The sequence below is a fragment of the Manacus candei genome, unplaced genomic scaffold, assembly GCF_025592945.1.
Source record: "Manacus candei isolate 608988 ecotype Guabito, Panama unplaced genomic scaffold, ASM2559294v1 h1tg000057l, whole genome shotgun sequence".
Classification (NCBI taxonomy): Eukaryota; Metazoa; Chordata; class Aves; order Passeriformes; family Pipridae; genus Manacus; species Manacus candei.
Window position 1 is genome coordinate 11,274,647 of NW_026138105.1, and position 18,568 is coordinate 11,293,214.

Below are 18,568 nucleotides of genomic sequence, written 5' to 3' on the forward strand. Positions count from 1 at the left end.
ATTAGTAGTAGCCAGTTTTTACCCTCTCAAGACCAGCTTTTCACTCAAATACTCCTTGGGAAGTTGGCCAGAGTTGCAGTAATACTGGATGGGAACTGGTTTTCCATTTTGGGCACATGTAAGGAATTTAAAAAAACCCCACCTAAATCTTCTCAACTATACAGAGAGAAAAAGAGTAAAAATCAGAGATCTTCAAAATTTAAGGAATAAATAAGAGTTGACTGCAGTCCCTAGGCAGAACATTCCCTGCATTTCAGCGATGCTTTCACTACTGTCAGCTTAAATTTAAGCTCCAACAGGCTCTCAACTGTGGCTTCATCCCACCTCAGGGGACTCAGAGCAAGAAGTCATGCTGAAAACCAAGACTCCCAAAGCCACAGTGGGAGGGCTGAGCCCTACCAAGGAATACACACTGCAGGTCTACGTGCTCAACAGCTCCCAGGAAGCCCTGTTTGCCAAGAGGAAATTTGTGAGTAAGTGGAGAGGGCTACATTTTACCATTCAGAGAGCTCCTGAGGCTCTTGGGGATTCCTCTGAGCTCATCCTCTGGCATACTCCCTGTAGACTGTATGGCAACCACAAAGCTCTTTTGGTTGGAAGGTTAGAAAGGGAGATGGTGAAGACCCAAGGGATGAGGGATGGACTGTGACTCGCAGACCTGTCTAGATGGACACTTTCTCTGTTTTTGGTCTTTCCACAGTAGAGGAACTGAAAAATGCATCCCAGACCAGAAATAACAGAAGAAATGCAGGAGCTGCATCAGGAAAGAATCTCACCTCTTTGGGCAGCTCGGCAGCTGAGCACAGTGGGGTGGCAGAGGCCACTCCACCACCCCTGAACACTGTCTTGACACAGACAGGTGGGTGCTCTGACCATCCTGGAGTCACACTGGATTGATTTTGAGTCATGGCCTGTGCCCTGCTGCCATGGCTGGAGCATTAAGCTCAGATGTCCCTAAAACCAATCCCACCCTCTCCCTGCTTTACCTACTCCATTGGAGACATTAATTAGTGAGACATGCTAGCCCAGGCCCTTGTGTACAATTCTCAGCTACAGAAACACAGTAAACAACCCATAAATATTTGCCCCTCACACCAGCCAAACTAGAAAAGCACATCCTGGGGCTGACAGGTATCCAAATTCAGCAGATGCAGACATATCCTTGAGTTGGGAGTGGATCTTTTGAGAACAAGGTGCTGGGGCTAATGGTGCTGGTTTCCCTAGAGTCTGTGTCCCAAGGCTGGCTGCAAGTGCTCTACAAGAAGGATTTCCTCAACCTGCTATGGCTGAGGACTGTATATAACCACAGAGAGTCTCATGTATCTGGCAACAAGGTTTGCATGAACTCGAAAAGCAATTACACGTGTTGATGGAAGAAAGATCCAGCAGGGCCTGTATCTAAAAAGACTTGCACTAGCTCAGGGTGCAAGTCACAGATTTCTGAGCTCTGTAGAGGCATTGGGTATGAGGTGCCATGGTATGTTTTCCCTGATTTAGATTTACATTCATCATTTTTCGTCACCAAAGATAATGGAAAGGGCAAACTTCTGATGTGATCCATTAGCAACTCATGAGCCCACACGCAGCCCTCTCAGAGAGGCAAGATTGAAGGTGGTCTTTATTTAGCTACCTATTTACATAAGCCTGTAGGACTTTTACCCTCTCTGAGCCCCCTGCACCTGTGTCAAATGTGGTTTAAATCAGTGGAAGAGTGGGGTAGTTGGTTGGGGATAACACAATTAAGGACAATGGGATTTTTCTCTCTGGAGCACAGCAAAGGACAGAGCTGAAAAGAAAAGGCAGAAGGGGATTCAGCCAAAGGGCTCAGGAGAAACCACAAGACACCAGCCCAGTGCGGAGGCCGGAGTGACAGAAGCAACATCAGGAACCCCAAAATCGCCCCCGCGCACTCCTGTGAACTCAGAGCGAGAGTCCCTGGGAAAGGAAAAACCCACAAAGGATTCATCGAGGCGAGGTGAGAAGGGTTTCAAACATGTCTTGCTCCTTCTTCCCTGCTGTTTTCCCTAACGCTCGTTGAATACAAGCTTTCTATCCCACTCTCTACCCACGAGATTTTGGAGAGTACAGTCCTGCTGATGGTGCTTCCAATTACTAGGTCATGCTTTGGGAGATGTCAGGGCTCACTGGAGAAACTGGAGTTCTGTATAACAACTTGAACTTTAAGGAAAGCAGGAGTTGGGCCAAAAATTCCTTCCAGATGATTTAATTTATTGACTTTTATTGATTTGGTATTATTCTCTCTTCATGTTGTCATCTCCCCCTGCTTCTGGCAGATTCATGTAAGCATTCGTATTCTTCAGCAGAGCATCCCCAGCCACAGACTTTTCCAAGCCTTCAGAAGGGGAGGAGCACATCAGGGATTTCCTTATCCAACCTTCCCCTCCTTCTGGACTTGTTCCTCATGTTTCACAGATAACTGATCCAGGATGATCCCCCAGATTCAGTTGAGACTGTGATGGCTTGCAGCTCTGTTGGAATGGGATGGGCCAGAGCATCTTCTTTTGGTCCCTTTAGACCAGCAGGAATCCACATCTGTGAAATGAGATAGGAGAGAAACCTCTTTAGAGCCTGTTGAATCTTGATGGGGTCATCTCTTTCCCTCCACAAAAGATGGAAAATTCCCCATCAAAGAAATATTCAAGAAGATGCATTCAATCAACAACATGCCCTATCTTATCCCCCCTTAAGCTGCAGGCCTGGGGTGGGGAGAAAGGCAGGGCTGGAGTATCTCTGATGCCAGCAGGTTTTTATGGAGAGATTGGACTTAATATAAACCCACGAAATAATTATAGCCCACAGGGGATCTCATGATGGAATGGAATTAAAAAATCACCTGCAATTCTTGGAGACTTAGGCTAGATAAAAGGGAAGCACTGGGCTGGGGCTGAGATGGAATGGAGCTGACAGCTTGCAGAGAGCAGTGCCTGGGTTAGCACAGGCTTCCTGACAGCTTTAACCCATTCTTTGCAGAACTGCAGCTGTGCACCACGCAATTCCTCGGTACTGAGACGGGTTATCCTTGGATCTGTGGCTTTCACAAGATGCTGAGATGTGTCAGACTGGCAGATGGTCCAATCCACCATCCAGACAAAGCCCTGCACAGCAGATTCACTCTTTCTCTTAAAACTGAAGCAGTTTTTCCTCCTTACAATTGCTTCCCTCAATATCGAACCTCTCTCCCCTCAGGTTCCCAGTTCCAGTGTGACACACCTGCAATGACCGATATTGTCCTGCTCGTGGATGGATCCTGGAGCATCGGCCGCAACAATTTCAAGCTCATTAAGGAGTTTCTGAGCAATTTGATTTCCCCATTCAGTATCGCCCAAGACAAGATAAGAGTAGGTAGGACACACTCCTGCTTCCTGACCTTAGGATGTCTGTGTTTGAAGGGGCCTTGGTCTCTTATTCCTGTGGTTATGTGCTCCTCTGAGGAGTTTTTTTCCTTTAGGATGGGGTCCTAAAGCTGCTCTTGAAAGCTTTTCCTATCTGGCAGCAAGCTCTGGCCTCTAGTGGTGGTCAAAAATAGCTGCACAGTGAACAGAAGTGATGACTTTGGGCAGCACCAGGTTGGGTGGTGATGCTGAGATACTTTTGGGATTTGCTGCCTACAACAGCTGCCACAACACTGGATACAGTGGCACTGCTGCTCTGGGGCTGCTGTGAATTCAGCTAGGAATGGGGCTGCTTCCAGCTCTGAGTGATGCTGACAGTCAGGATGTACATGAAACAGGACTGTGTAAATCCTTCTCACCCCTTGCAGCTGACTAGTTTGACCCCAATTAACTTTGAGACCTTAACAAACACTCCTGATTATCACAACAGGGGTAAGTACCCCTGTACTACGTGGGGTCTGAGGCACAGCTTTGCTGCCTGCATGACAAGGACTGTAGAATCATAGAATATCCTGAGTTGGAAGGGAAGCACAAGGATTATCAAGTCCAAGTGAATCCAGACATGTGCATGAGAGCATTTTCCAACACTTCTTGAGCTCTGACAGGCTTAGTGCCATGACTACCTCCCTGGGGATCCTGATGCAATGCCTGACCACCCTCTGGGTGAAGAACCTTTTCCTAATATCCAGCCTAAACCTACCCTGACACAGCTCTGTGCCGTTTCCTCAGAACCATGCAGAGAAACGGAGTTAGAAACCCAACCTGCTCACCCCCACTCCCTTTCATTACTTTGTGCCACCTCCCCTGTCCAGGCTGACATCCCCTCCCCAGAGTGGGGCTCCTGCAGCTCACCTTGGCTGCCACAGTGCTGACAGCCCTTGCCTTCCCCAGGGCTGTCCCAGTACAGCAGCGACCCCCGCACAGAGTGGGATCTGAGCACCTACTCCACGAGGGAACAGCTGCTGGAGGCCGTCAGGAATTTGCGGTACAAGGGCGGCAACACCTTCACAGGTAATTCCATCTCCCGGGTCTCTGCTGAGCGGTCTGTGCGGGGGAAGCTGTTCCCACGGGACCATGTGCTCTGTGGGGACCAAGGCCATTGTGGAGCAGAGAAAAGAGTAAAGGGGGGCTGCCTGGGAGGCTGTAGCACAATATCCAGCTCTGCTCCTCCCCAGGTCTGGCGCTGACCCACGTCCTGGAGCAGAATCTGAAACCAGACGCTGGTGCCCGGCTGGAGGCTGAGAAGCTGGTAATACTGCTGACTGATGGAAAATCCCAGGATGATGCCAACCTGGCTGCTCAGACCTTGAAGAACCTGGGCATAGAGATATTTGCCATTGGTAAGATCACAGCCATCAGTAAGGACGAAGTCAACCTGCTTTTGGTCATCTTCAAATTGAAGATGATGTTCCCTCAACTTTGATAGGAGCATCCTGAGGCTGTAAAACTAAGGTAGTGGGTAAGAGCTAATTACATTTTGGCTAAGATGAAAATTAACTCATTTATTCAGCACAAGCAGTGTCTTCAAAGGGTATTTTTTTTTTGTTTAGAGAAAGCATTCACATGAGAGTTTTCATACCTCCAATCTAAAGACCTTTGGGAGCCCCAGGGACCTGTGCAATAAAAACAATATTCTCAACTGTGGAATTAGGCAAGAGAATATTGTATTGGGGATGGTAGAAGACCTCCAGTATAATTACTGCCTCTCACAACTTCCCACTTCTCTGAATAATAATGTTATCTGCTCTTCACTGTCCAGCAGCAATAACGAGATGCAAAATGGCCTTGAGCAACTCTATCCTTGATGACTACACAAGTCTGCTAGAGACTAATACATGAGCAATAAAGTTACACAGAAAACTCTCCTAAAGAAGAAGGGCAAAGCTGTTAGGGTAAAGGTCTTGGACTTGAGAAATCAGGCTGGCTCCTGGTCTGGCAATGTTACTGCTTGGACAATGTTAGGGAACCTCGAATGTAGCACTAGGAAGCAAAATGAGTTGTACTGTGAAGCTTGGTTTGCAGAGGGTTAATCTGGATGAGGAATGGAAGGAAATGGATGGAGGATGCTCTGTGATGGAGAAGTTCTGTTATATAAGCAGGCTCCTTTTTACTCATCCCTGACTCTTGAAATACAGTGTGATGCTCGGATGAACAACAGACTCTCTGTGGGGAGTGCTGGCACCTCATAAATATCAAATTGTTGTTTATTCATTCAGTGCTTTGCCCATTTATGCCCACTGCCTCTCAGATTGAAAAATATCTGCCTTCCTGGGAGCACAGCCTGCAAGTGATGAGGAGGCAGGAAAACAGAAGGAGGATTCACTAGACCATCTCCAGGCCCTAAAGACAATCTGAACTCATAGCATTGAAAGCTCTTCCCAGGCTGGACTGAGGTGGTTGCTGCAGGAAAGCCCAGGGCGACTCAGACACCACCCCTGCACTGGAATGACTGGGAGGCTCTGCTTGGAGAGAAGGGTGATGGTGAACCTATCTCTGGGGGGTCCATCTGCTCATCTCTGGGGGGTCTCTCAGCCTGGTTCTCTCGCTGGTTGCAGGGGTGAAGAACGCGGACGAGGCAGAGCTGAAGCAGGTGGCCTCGGAGCCGCTGGAGCTCACCGTGTACAACGTGCTGGACTTCCCACTGCTGAGCTCGCTGGTTGGCAAACTCACCTGGGTCCTGTGCACCAGGATCAAAGAGAAGAGCAACAAGGAAACCACAGGTGAAGTGAAACCTCCTCAGTGAGGGCTGACCCTCCCTCTGTTCACCATCCACCTTCCTTTGCAGTCAGGGTTGACCCTTTCTCATACCTTTCCCTCCATGAGATCTACCACCCATCATCACCACCTGACTCTTCTCCTTCAGTGCTGATCTCCTTGCTCAGCCCTCTTGCTGCCACATCAATTTCTCTTGTGATTGTTTTCTTCTACAAGACCCTCCAGATGCAGTCCTTCCACCCTTACTCTGCTGCAGAACACCTGCTGCCTCTAACATTTCACAGAATTCATCACCTGGAGATGCTTCCATTTTGATACTCTTGGTTTAGGAATCTGCTTTTGGCCAGTGAGCCAATGTAGGCAACGTCCATTCCTACCAGGGGTTTGGACAGCTCTTGGTGGATATAATCACCTAATGACAATAATTACCATTACAGGGAAAGGAGGGCTTCTTTTCCCTCTTCCGTTATTATATGGTGTGATAAATGTGTTTTAATCATCCCCTTTTCTGAGTTTCTTCCAACCAAGAGGAGGCAGAAAAAGCAAAAACACTAATGTGAGAATATATTAGGGAAAGTGTACAGAGTAAATGGGGAGATGGGATGAGGAGCTGACAAAACACCTAAACACTTCCTTCTTTTCTCCACAAGACTTTAAATGGTGGACCTCCAAGGCATTTTCAAATTAAAATCAAACAGCCTATTTCTTTCCTTTGCTGGCAAACAGCTTGTATGAAGAACCACTCCAGATGTTAGGTTAGATTCTCAGGAGAAATATCCTCTATGCATTTCCATCTCCTTCTGCCCTAAGATTGGCCTAAGGAGAATGGGAAAGTCTAACTTTCAAGCACACTTTTATTTTAATTGATTCATCCTCATTAATTTGTATTTGTTTGACGTAAGTACACGTTTTTCAAAGGTGACGATTAGGCCGAAGAAAAATGGGCTTCTCAAAAAAGAAACCAAAATAATTTTTGCTTGTTCATTTTGATAAATTTTTGTGATTGAGGGAAAGGTGGGTCATCTTTTGGATACATGCAAAAACGCAGGCTTGTGTTGAAAAAATATTCCCAGCACCCAGCAAAATACACAGCCTGTTCTCTACGGAGTATTTATGTTCTCTGTACACCCAGTTTTAAAATATTTATTTCAGAGCAGTTTGGAACAGCTTCTGTACTCTATAGGGAAGGAGGTTGTAAGTTGATTTGAAAAATGTCACTCATATTTATAAGCTGGAAAGTACGTTTGGCATGAGAAGTCTGACTATAAGAAAGTAACTGTGTTTCTGATTCCTAGGCAGCACTGTGAAAGATTTCCCTGTGAACACAGGTCCCCAGCTGAGCCCAACTGACCTGAAAATATCAGCTGTGACCTCCAAGAGCATGAACTTGACCTGGAGTCCTCCTCTGAGACCACCAAAGAAATACCGGGTTGTGTATTATCCATCCAAGGGTGGTACCCCCAGAGAGGTGAGAGACCTTTCTCCAGACATTTGAGACTGCCACGACTTCCAGATGGTGGCTGGGAATTTAGGTAGACTTGGATGGACAAAAAGAAGGTAGAGAATTCTTGTGGGACATCTGTTAATTAAATGCACACTGAGTGTAAATATGATGAGATAATAGGGTGACAAGACAGAAGAGGGAGCAGGATAAATATCAACTTGCTAGAAATAGTGTGAGCCTTGCTGACGCTGATTTTTCTCTTACACAGTGTTATCCCCTCCCTAAGGCATGTTTTGACTCAAAGAGGACACTCAAGTACAGAGAGCTGTCCGATGATGCTCATCTGTGATGGATATGACTCAGAAAGGCAAATCCAAATTGTTGATGGATTTCCACTGATTTCAGTGAGAGCATAGCTAGAATCTGTTGCTTGGTGTTTGCATAGATCCCAGGTGGGGAACAGGAATCCTTACTTCCTCTTGCCTCCCTATTTTGGGGAGATGCTAGCTTGCACAAAGTTCAGAGGGCAACAGAACTGCCACAGAGAAGCCACGCTTGCTAGGGATGGCCAGTTCAGCCACTCTGCTGCCAGAGAGCATCTGGCACCTCCCTGTGTTGACAGCCCTCCCCTGTGCTTCCAGGTGGTTTTGGATGGAGCAGTCTCCTCTCTGCGGCTTTCCAACCTGACCTCTCACACCGAGTACCTGGTGTCGGTGCTCCCTGTTTACGACACAGTTGTTGGGGATGGGCTGAGAGGCGTCACCTCCACATGTAGGTCGTGAGTAGAGAGAATTATGCTGATGCATGGCTACGAAAGGTGAACAAAGCTCACTCTTAGACCACCTCAGGCTGGAACCTGACGTTGTGTATTTCCCCCTTCCTCAAATTCAGTCTCTCTACAGCTCTCTGTCCATGGAGGTGTTCAGAACTCCACTGGACAAGATCCTGAGTAAGCTGCTCTTTGACCAGCAGATTGGACCACAGACCTTCAGGGGTCCTTCCCTCCTATGTCATTCTGCAGAGCAGCCCACTGATGTGGCAGTAACACACCCTGCTAGGAGTACATTGCAATCCTTGCTGGGTTTTTTTCATCCTTGGTCTCTAAGTGAATTAAACCTATTCTCTGTAAAGCAACTGCTCCACTGTGTTTTAGATGAGGGTTAGGTGCCCAGCAGCTTGCAGAAACTGTAGCAAAGCCAGGTCTCCTCTGAGTTTCGAGCTGTTGGAGACCTATAACACTGAAGGTGTCTTTCTGCCTTATTTTTCTCTTCAGTGCCTTTGTCTCCCCCTCGCTCCCTGCGCGTCTCTGAGCTGAGCCACAACAGTATCAGGCTGAGCTGGAAAGCAGCCCAGGGAGCCACACACTATCTGGTGCTCTGCTCTGCAGCCCCTGATGGAGCAGAGGACTATACAGCAGAGGTAGAGTTCGTGAGAATAACTATAATATTGTCTTTTCTCTGTTTGGGCTGAGTTTAGTGCTAGTTCTAAACCTTTGTCAACTGGTATTGTGTGGTCACAGAAAAAAAAAATGTATCAGAATTATTGCCAGAAACATCTTTCCTAAAAGATCGGTTTTTTTATGGTGTGTCTCAGAATGATTTATAACTGTGAGGGTTTCACATGGGAAATTAAGGCATGGGAGGAATCTGACTCACTCATGGGACCCTGGAAACCCACGCACTGAACTCACATCTTTGCAGCCCCAAGTGTAATTCCTGTATCCTTGAGGCTGTATATAAACATCTTTACTGTGTTTATCTTTAAAATGTTCATTGAAAATGTGTTAGGTGGTTTTTGCTGACATCTGGAAACAGACCTACGACACTGCACATGAATAAAACAATGCTTGATGAATGGAAAACCCTTAGAAACATTTAAGAACTCTTTGTTGTGCATTTTAATGAGTTATCTGAAGTACCTGTAGGCTGAGGATATGAATTTGAAACAAAAAAAAGGAGTAGGAAGGAACACGTGTTGCCTTTTTGACTTAGATTCCCCCCTGAATGCACAGCAACAGGGGCAATTGCAGAGTGGTTTTCAAAACAGAACAGTTAATACTTATACTCTGCTTTCAGTGCATAATTGTGGGGGTTTTTTTTACAAGATGCAGAGCATTTGAAGCAAACCCAACATTTAAAATTGTACTTCAGCATATTGGAATATTTCCACAGTTTCCTGACCTACTCACTGCAAGAGTGCAATGCCCCAGAGCATGCAAAAACCCCATGTCTGCAAAACTAGCGTTAAAACGTTCCCAGCCTTTTATAAACTGTGCTTCAGTGTGTGCAGACTCCTAAAAGTCTCTGGGGTGCATCTCTGCAGTGAACAGGCTGCGGGAGGATAGCTGTGACTGTGCCGTGTTAGCAGCAGATGGCAGCAGCCCGGCTGCTCTGGAGGTGCTGGCAGCAGCCAGCTCTTCTGCCAGAGCTTTCCATGTGTCTGAGAAAAGTGGGATCACATCCCTTGCATACCCCCAGTCTACTCAGAACAGCTGCAGCATTTTCATATAAGAGACTCTGGAGGGGAAGCCACAGGAGGAGTGACTGAGGTCACTTGGTTTGTTCAGCCTGGAGGAGTCTGAAGGGAGCCCTCATCATGGTCTGCAGCTTCCTCATGAGGGAAGAAAGCACCAATCTCTGCTCTCTGGTGACCAATGACAGGACCCAAGGCATGAAGCTGTGGCAGGAGAGGTTTAGGTTGGATATTAGGAAAAGGTGGCCAGCCCCTGGAACAGGCTTCCTAGAGAAGTGGTCACAGCCCCAAACCTGCCAGGATTCAAGGAACATTTGGACAACACTCTGAGGCATATGATGGGACTCTTGGGGCTGTCCTGTTCAGGGCCAGGTCTTGGATTTCGATGGTCCCTGTGCCTCCCTTCCAACTCAGGATATTCTGAATTCTAAGACCTATGGTGGAGAAGTCTCCTTAGTGAAACCAAAGGGACCTTGGCCTGTGTTTCTGTAAGATCCTTCTCTGTTAAGTGCATTGACAGGTACCCTAGAGCTGAAGGGTGCCCCAAAACAGCTCTCTGTCGACAGGTGAAGGTGACCCAGCCCGAGGTGCTGCTGGATGGGCTGTCCCCCAGCACTGAGTACTCCGTGGCGGTGTACGCGATGTACGGGGAAGATGCGAGCGATCCCGCCAGCATCCAGGAAACCACCTGTGAGTGCTGCTGCTGCTTATTGAGTTGTTATTAAACACTTAAGGCAGGAGAGATGTGTTAAATGAGGTGCTTCCCATATTGTGCATGTGGCTTGTAAACATGCTGCCTCTTCCCTGCCTGATCTTAAGCGAATATTGGTCCCTGAGGGGATCTCTAATTACATGGTGAGCTGTGAAAAAGGAGTGATTTTCCCCTGGTTAAAAAGGACTGCAGAAAAAGTTGTTCCCTGAGGTCTCTTTTGTCTGTGAGAAAAAGAGAATTATTTGGCTGTTTCTCCACCTAAAACCCAGGTAGCTTTTCACAGCCTCCCAAACACATGTATGGTAGTGACATAGAGCGATTATATCCCTGCATGGTGAATGAGCTTCTTAGTTCAAGGTAGGATCATCTAAGAACAGTAGGAGGCAAACAGTGGCACTGCCATTGTGCAGCCTGTGAAGCCTCAGAGTGCTGTCAGTAACTGTTGTTGCAGTGGCCTTGAGTCCCCCCAGGTTCCTGAGCTTCTCCGAGCTCAGCCACGCGTCCGTTCGAGTCAGCTGGGAGGCCGCGTCTGCCGCCGTGAGAGCTCACCACGTCACCTATGCTTCTAGCAGAGGGGGCAACACTGGAGAGGTGAGTCCTTGGGGGCTGGGGGAAGGAGAAGAAACTTGGGAAACTTGTTCTCCTTCCACAGCTCGGGGAGAGCTCGTCTGCTGGAAGTGTTTTAACTTTTACTGAAATGGGCACCTCCGATGCAGTTACCACCCACCTGCTGACCTCTCTGCAGCTGTACCCCTGTTCCTCTCCTAATCATAGAATCATAGAATGGTTTGGGTTGTAAGGGACATCCATAAATATCTAGTCCAACTCCCCTGCAGTGAGCAGGGACATCTTCAACTAGATCAGGTTGCTCAGCTCCCTGTCCAATCTGGCCATGATTGTTTCCAGGGATGGGGCATCCACCACCTCTCTGGGTAACCTGTGCCAGGGTTTTACCACCCTTGTAAAATAATTTCTACCTTATATCTAGTCTGAATCTACCCTCTTGTAGTCTAAAACCATGACCCCCTGTCCTATCACAACAGGCCCTGCTATAAGGTCTGTTCCTTTCTTATAAGCACCCTTTAAGTATTGAAGGGCTGAAGTAAGGTCTCTCCTCTTCTTCAGGCTGAACAACTCCATCTGTCTCAGCCTGTCTCGTACAAAACTCATACAACTCCTCCACTGCAGGTAGAAGTTCCTGGCACTGCAACATCCACTGTCCTGAGACCTCTGTCCTCCCTCACCCAGTACTTCATCAGTGTCAGATCTGCATATGATGAAGGGGACTCCTTTCCAATTACTGGCAATGTTACCACCTGTAAGTAGGGAATGGAAATACTTTTAGTCTCAGTAACAGGTGACAAAGTTGGTTTGTGTGAGTCTAATTAGGGATGTTCTGAGACTGTTCCCAGCAGCTCGTGGCCAAAACCCCTGCACGAAGCACAGATGGCTGCTGTTCTTTGTGTGTGGAATATGTCCAACTGTGTAATGTTCAAAATTAGGTGGAGGGAATAAAGAAAAGGAGCAAATGAAGAAAAGCATAATGTATCACTAACCTCTGTGTCCTTGAGAGCCCTCCTAGCCTTCTCCCCTTCACAAAACCAATGTGACATGTGTCCTCTCCATAAAAGAGATAATCCTTCTTAATTAGGGCTTTAAAAATAATTTACCCCTCTCTGTCCTGATGACTGTTGTCATGTGGGTCTGAAGAAGTGACAGACAGGCTGGTCTCAGACATCTGCTTGGTTGATGTGTTGCTCCCCAGCCATCTGCTCCCCACCTTGGCTCTGACAAGGTGCTGTCAGTGCCCAAACTTCAGCTCCTTTTCCTCCTGCATCCCTCAGTAAAGGTCCCCCCGCCGCGTGCTCTGAAGGTCACGGAGCTCTCTGGGAACAGCCTCCGACTGCAGTGGGAAGCTGTCGCTGCCTCTGATGTGGTTGTCTATCAGATCAAGTGGAGCACAGCCAGTGGAGAGAAGCCTCAGGAGGTATGGACCCACACACAGCTCTGGGGAGCTGGGTTGGCTTTGTGCCTGATTGATGGCTCTGAACTCGCCTACAACAGGGTGGTGTAAAACTGCTCAGGTAAACACTCTTAAGCAATGGAACAGTTCAGCAGGGTCTGTCCTGGATCTGGCTTTCAGTGGAGCAGTCACCTTTAGTGCTGGAAGCAGAAGGCACAGTAGGGAGGAGTCCTACAGGCTCTGGGAAGATTGCAGAAGTGTTCCGGGAAACCTCAAGGATGAAATTTAATAGGGACAAGCAGAAAGTATTAAGCTTAGGCAGGAATAATTAACTACAGGTATACAGGATGTAGAACAAATAGCTAAGAAGCAATTCAGTAGAAAAAGATCTGGGGTTGCAGAGAATCACCAGCCCACAATGTCAAGTTGTTGTGGACAAGAAAAAGACAATACTCAAATATTTATAGCTGGAGGTATTGCCTCTAAGACAGGTGAAGCTACTTCTGCTCCCCTCAGAGCTATAAACACTGATACTTTTGGGATACTGCTCTTCAGGAAGGATGAGGTCCAGGTGAGAAGCACACAGAGGAGAATGACCAGAGACAGAGCTGGTGCAGGAGGGGCAGGGATGGACCAGGTGACCTTTTCCATCTCAAACCCCTTTTTTGAGTATGAGGTCAAACAGCAGTTTAAATGGTGGCTTAAATACACAAGTCTCTCCTGCAATGCTTCACATCTGGGCTGGAACAGGGGTGTACTGGGGCTTCTGTCCCCAGCTCTCCTAAAAGCTGGAAACTCAGCAAAGGGATTTTGTGCTCCAGGTGGGCTGACTGTGTCAGACCACTGTGTTGTGATACTGAAGGAGCTCCTCAATATAACTGGGCTACAATGCATGGGCATCTGCTCTGCATTAATCAGGGATGGAATTTTGCCTTTGCTTACATGTGTGCAGCCCCAGACAGTACCCTTTGTCCCCAAAGCCCAGTGCTAACTCATTTGTGCCTGTGAGCAACCACTGAGGTGGACACCTGGATGTCATGAACCAGCTTGGGGATGCCTGGGAATGTGACTGACTCATCTCTTCCCCTGCTGCAGCTCTCCATTGCTGGAAATGTGGCAACAGCTGTCCTGCCAGGCTTGCAGAAGAACACTGACTACAAAATATCCATCTGGGCCTATTACAAAGATGGTGCTCGAAGCGACACGGTTTCTGTTCATCACAGGACCAGTAAGTGATGAGTGCTTGGAATCCACAGCCCAGGGATAACAAACAGGCCATGGGATGCCTCAGAGCTTATCACAGACCAGCAACTCAGACCTGGTCACCTCCAGCTCTGAAAACCCAAACCCAAATGTCTAAAAGAAGCTACAAATGCCTTAAAGTGTTCTTAGTTTGTCCTGACAAAAATAGACTGGGCAAACACATCAGCCTGGTGCATTTAAAGGCATCTGATACCCTTGCATGTGTTTCATGTAGAATATATTTCTTCCCTCCCCGTGCTTCTGTGTAGTGTATTGATTCAAATGACTTGGCTTTCTGCAGGGTGTTCAGCTGAATGTGTCACTGTGCTGCCTAATGAATGTTTCCTGTTAGTAAAACATTGTCTGTTAAGGAGGGTGAGGATTTCTTCAGCTACGTCATTGCTGAGCTGTGCTTCATCTGAGGGCACTCATAAAATTAGGAGAGAATCCTGCAGGATAATGCCTTGGAAGCATTATCTAAATCTGGCTTTGTACAGGCAGGATAGGAGGTTAAAAAGTGGCACTCCCAGAGGTCCTTGTAATTAATATTGCGTGTAAAATGGATTTGTTGGCAGTGAATGGAATGCAATCCATTCAACAACAGCAGTCCTCCTCCTCCATCTCTCAGCTCTCAACCTCCTTCGCAGAAAAAGCTCATTTAGGCTGGTGTTGAACTGATGAAACTCAAAGTGAGTGGCAGTCTTGGAACAAGAAGCTCAGGTTTTATTAATAATAAATAATAATAACATATCTTTGTAGAAAGCTACCTCAGACAAGTGCCTTGGAGCAATGTACTGACAAAAGAAAAAAACAAGAAAGCAAACACCCTACAGATATATAATGATAAATGGAAAATTAGGGCTGCTTAGAGGGTTCAAAAATTAATTACTGTGCTTTATGTGGTGAATTATGAAGTGTCAGCGGAGCTCCCTCAGCCCACTGCCAGCACAGTGACAGTGCCTTTCTGGGCACACTGGAACAAGCCAGTCCTTGCTGCTGTTGGCAGCCCGGTGGGACAGGGAAAGCAATTTGATTTCTGCTTGTCAGCTGCTGTCCTTGTTCAGGAGCAAGGACGCCTTGGGGATGTCAGGCTTTGCCTTCTGCACGAAGAAATCACCAAGCGCTCAAAGAAACCAGGTGTGCAGCTGGGCAGGGGGGGCAGTGCCTGGGTGCTGCTGGTCGGTTTGCAGAGGCAGCCAGGACACTGCCACACTTCTCCCAGATGATATCTGCACATGAAATTAGTGGTTTTGATGTTAATTCTTTCCTAAAATTTAAAGTAAGAAGTACCTGCAGAGAAGTGACCCAGAGGAAGGGGTGGCTTGTGATTTCCAGTGCTGGTCTTGGGCAGTTCAGAGGAAACCTGGGGATGCCAGAAAATTGCTGGAGGCTTGTGCAGTGGATGTATGGGAAGATGTGGCACTCTGTAGGATATGGGAAATTCTGGGATTTGGTTATACTTCAAATCTTCAGTCTTTCAAGCAGAAGCTACCCACTCATACTGTGCTGAGTGATCAGGATGTCCAACAGTGTCAACCTACATGTCAGAACTGGTGAATAGTAACTTATCCAGCTACAGCATGGAAACCTCTTATGTTATCTGGAAACCCAAACCCCTTGATTTGATTTTTGAGCCCTCTCCCCTTAATTTTCATTACAAAATGAAATTCTAGGGGCTGAAACAGCAATGAAACCTGTCAGTTCTCCTCAGGATGGCAGAGACTTTGAGTTGAAGCCTGGTGAATAGCACTGATCAGGTTATGCTGAACAAAACCAGAAGTACGTGCTAGAGGAGGTTGAGAAACCACTCTTGCTTTCATCATGGTTTTTCTCTTTTCCTCTCTTGGCAACATCCCTTTATATAAGAACAGGTCAAGTCACAAAGTTCTTCTTCAAAATGTCTCGGTAGAATTTCCAAGAAATGCTGAACTTTAAGGGCAGTGTCTGAAGTGAAACTCAGCAGGAAGCACTGGTAACAGAAGATTCTCTCCCTGTCCTTCATCCTTCCAGGAATACTTCTTTGAAGGTGAAGGAAAAAAAATGCCAGGTCAGAGTGATGCCCTTTGCATGCTGGTTTTGCAAAATGGTACCGTGTCCCTCCCCTGGGGGTGAGGTGAGAACACCAAGGTCATTTCATTCAGGACCACTAATCCCTATTGTCCCACCTCAAATGCCCATTTTGAGACCAAATGGGTTCCACTCTGGGGCCCTGCAGACACCAATCCCTCAAGGAAAACAGGTCACCAGACACGTCATCCTCTTATGAAAACCAGCAACATTCATCACTGTGACATGTCATTTGGAAGGATTAGGATGAGGTTTCTCATCTTTTTCGCAGGAAGAAAGGTTGTTTCAAAGTTACAGTTTGAGATGTGTCACTTTATGAATTCAGAATGGGTGAGTAGCTTCAGCTGGAAGGGAAACAAAATTTGGGGCTGTGGTATGGTTCATGTCCATTCTTGTCTTCTTATCTTGCTCAGCACTTAGTGCTTAAGATGTAATTGTTTAATTTAATATTAAGAGAGAGCACGAAGGAGTAAAAATTACTTTTGGAGTTAAGGTGTGTAGCTGGAAAGACTCAGGTCATGTCTTTTTAAATAATTTTTTTTTTTTTTAGATATTTAACTACTTAAATGGAGTGAGATCATTGCAACATAAATAACTGAGATACCCTAATTTCACTCCCACCACCAGTGCCACGTGGTCTGGGTGTCCTTCTAGGAGGAACCCCTCCCTGCTGCTGTGCCAGTGAGGGAGAGCTGGGATGCCCCTCTCTCCTTCCATAAGTCTGGTCCCTCTCTGCCATTGCCTCACTCCTACATGAGCCTGAAACCCAAGGAAAAACCTGGTGCCAAAGGGAGTGCTTTAGTTGTCACAAAATACATGTAAGAAGTGGATTTTTTCCAATTCTCAGCCTTAACAAGGAAAAAAAAAAAAAGGAAAAGTTTAGGATTATTTTTCAGTAACCTAGTTAGCAAACCTTTCCCTGCAGACTTTTCAAGAGGCAGAGCAGGAACAAAAGCACACTGATGTATTTCCCATGGACAACAAAATTGTTACCATGTGATTATCCATGGTTCTGATGTTTCTTCTTGTCTCTCTGTTATATTTAGACTGAATTCTCATTTGAGTTAAGAGCTCTCCTTTCAGTGTGTTGTGTAACTTGTCAAGTGTAACAAAGTTCTTATCCTTGACCAAAGGCTTTACACAGTGATCATTTGTCATACTAATGAACAACTTTAATGGTACTTCAAACCAACACAAACCTTCCGTGCAAGCACGTGGGTGTGCAGATGATGCTTTCTGGAAGAGGAAATTGCTGGCACATGGAGAGGTTGCTGGGAGGTGATCCTTGGAAAATGCTGGAAGGGCTGGCTTTGGTCCTGCTGAGAAGCAGATGGGGGCTTCTTTTATATTGAGGGAGAGTTCTTTCATCCAGGCTGAGGAAAAGGAGCTTGAGAAAAATAAAACAGTCCTGAAGGATGAGGAGAGAGCAGTTTGGATACAGTTTGGAACTGCTGCTGAAGCTGGGCTGAGCCACTCTGGCTGCCTTTGCACTGAAGTGAAGTATGAAGTTATGTGCCCTGTTCCTCCAGCTAAGCTGTGCCAGCAGCATCTCCAGCCTGGGGCTGGGAAATGTCTTCAAGCTCTTTATCCCACTCCACAATGAGCTCCTCCCAGCAGAGCATATGTGGCAAATAAAAAGGATTGAAATGTGGGGATGACGCTTTAACCCATGGTAGCAGGGAAAAAACAGGGCTAATAATCATTGTAGATGAGTATTTTAATGGAGTGGAGTCCAGCATTTGCTTCTTATTTGAATATGTACCTGTCATTCTGGTTAGACCTGAGGCAGGCTGGGATTCCTCCTCTGGAGGAGCAGAGGTTCAAGAGGTTACAGAAGACACAGATGGTGTCCTCTGTGTCAGAGATGTTTCTATCCTCCTGGGCAGCTTCAGGAGGTGACCTTTCCTTTTGCTGTCAGGTCCATGCCATCAAATCCTGCCAGGCCTGAGGGCTTTCTGGAATAAACCGGACTCAGAAGACTTTCCCTAACTTTCCCTTCAAAGTTCATTTAAGCAGAGTCTGCACTTACCTCAGCTCAAGGAAACAGCCAGTGCAGCCAGTAAAGATGCAGACATAGAGGACTGACTAATAATAGTGCTGCTGAAGTGACTTTACCTCCCACACTTGTTTTCTTCTCTGTTTTACCTTGCGGTGATGCACAGCTACAGCCTCCAGCCTGATTCAGCTGCTGCAGTCTTGGTTCAGCCTCAGTAAAAGTAAACTCATTTTATGCAGAAAAGGGAAGGAGAATCAATGGAGATGCAAATAATCCTCACTTAACCTGTGCTCTAAGGTCACCCCACACTTTGCTGGGTGGGCAGAAGATCCTTGCAAGTAAAACTGCAGAATAGAAATCTCATCACCTTGGTGTGTGTCCTTGACCATCTTTAGGGCTCATCCATCATTTTTGGTCTCCTCTGAATAAATTCTTCATTTTCTGAGCCCAAGACTTCTGTGTCTTCACACCAGCATGGGTTCAAGACCAGACACATGCCTTCATACAGAGTGAGACACTGCTTGGAAACAAATCCTGGGAGCAG

The 18,568-nt window shown here is 46.8% G+C and overlaps 1 protein-coding gene across 3 annotated transcripts in view; it reads left to right on the forward strand.

Moving 5' to 3' along the window:
- Positions 1-18,568, forward strand: part of COL20A1 (collagen type XX alpha 1 chain) — a 51,280-nt gene that overhangs the window by 7,131 nt on the left and 25,581 nt on the right. For 2 of the 3 annotated variants that reach the window (XM_051803123.1, XM_051803125.1), the window contains exons 4-18: positions 330-473; positions 701-859; positions 1,775-1,975; positions 3,208-3,363; positions 4,305-4,424; positions 4,589-4,753; positions 5,969-6,133; positions 7,424-7,596; positions 8,214-8,343; positions 8,846-8,991; positions 10,611-10,734; positions 11,208-11,347; positions 11,945-12,074; positions 12,601-12,743; positions 13,815-13,947. In XM_051803123.1, coding sequence (XP_051659083.1) covers positions 330-473; positions 701-859; positions 1,775-1,975; positions 3,208-3,363; positions 4,305-4,424; positions 4,589-4,753; positions 5,969-6,133; positions 7,424-7,596; positions 8,214-8,343; positions 8,846-8,991; positions 10,611-10,734; positions 11,208-11,347; positions 11,945-12,074; positions 12,601-12,743; positions 13,815-13,947 — 2,229 coding nt within the window. The remainder of the gene's footprint in view (positions 1-329; positions 474-700; positions 860-1,774; positions 1,976-3,207; positions 3,364-4,304; positions 4,425-4,588; positions 4,754-5,968; positions 6,134-7,423; positions 7,597-8,213; positions 8,344-8,845; positions 8,992-10,610; positions 10,735-11,207; positions 11,348-11,944; positions 12,075-12,600; positions 12,744-13,814; positions 13,948-18,568) is intronic. The other variant, XM_051803124.1, reaches the window with a different exon arrangement.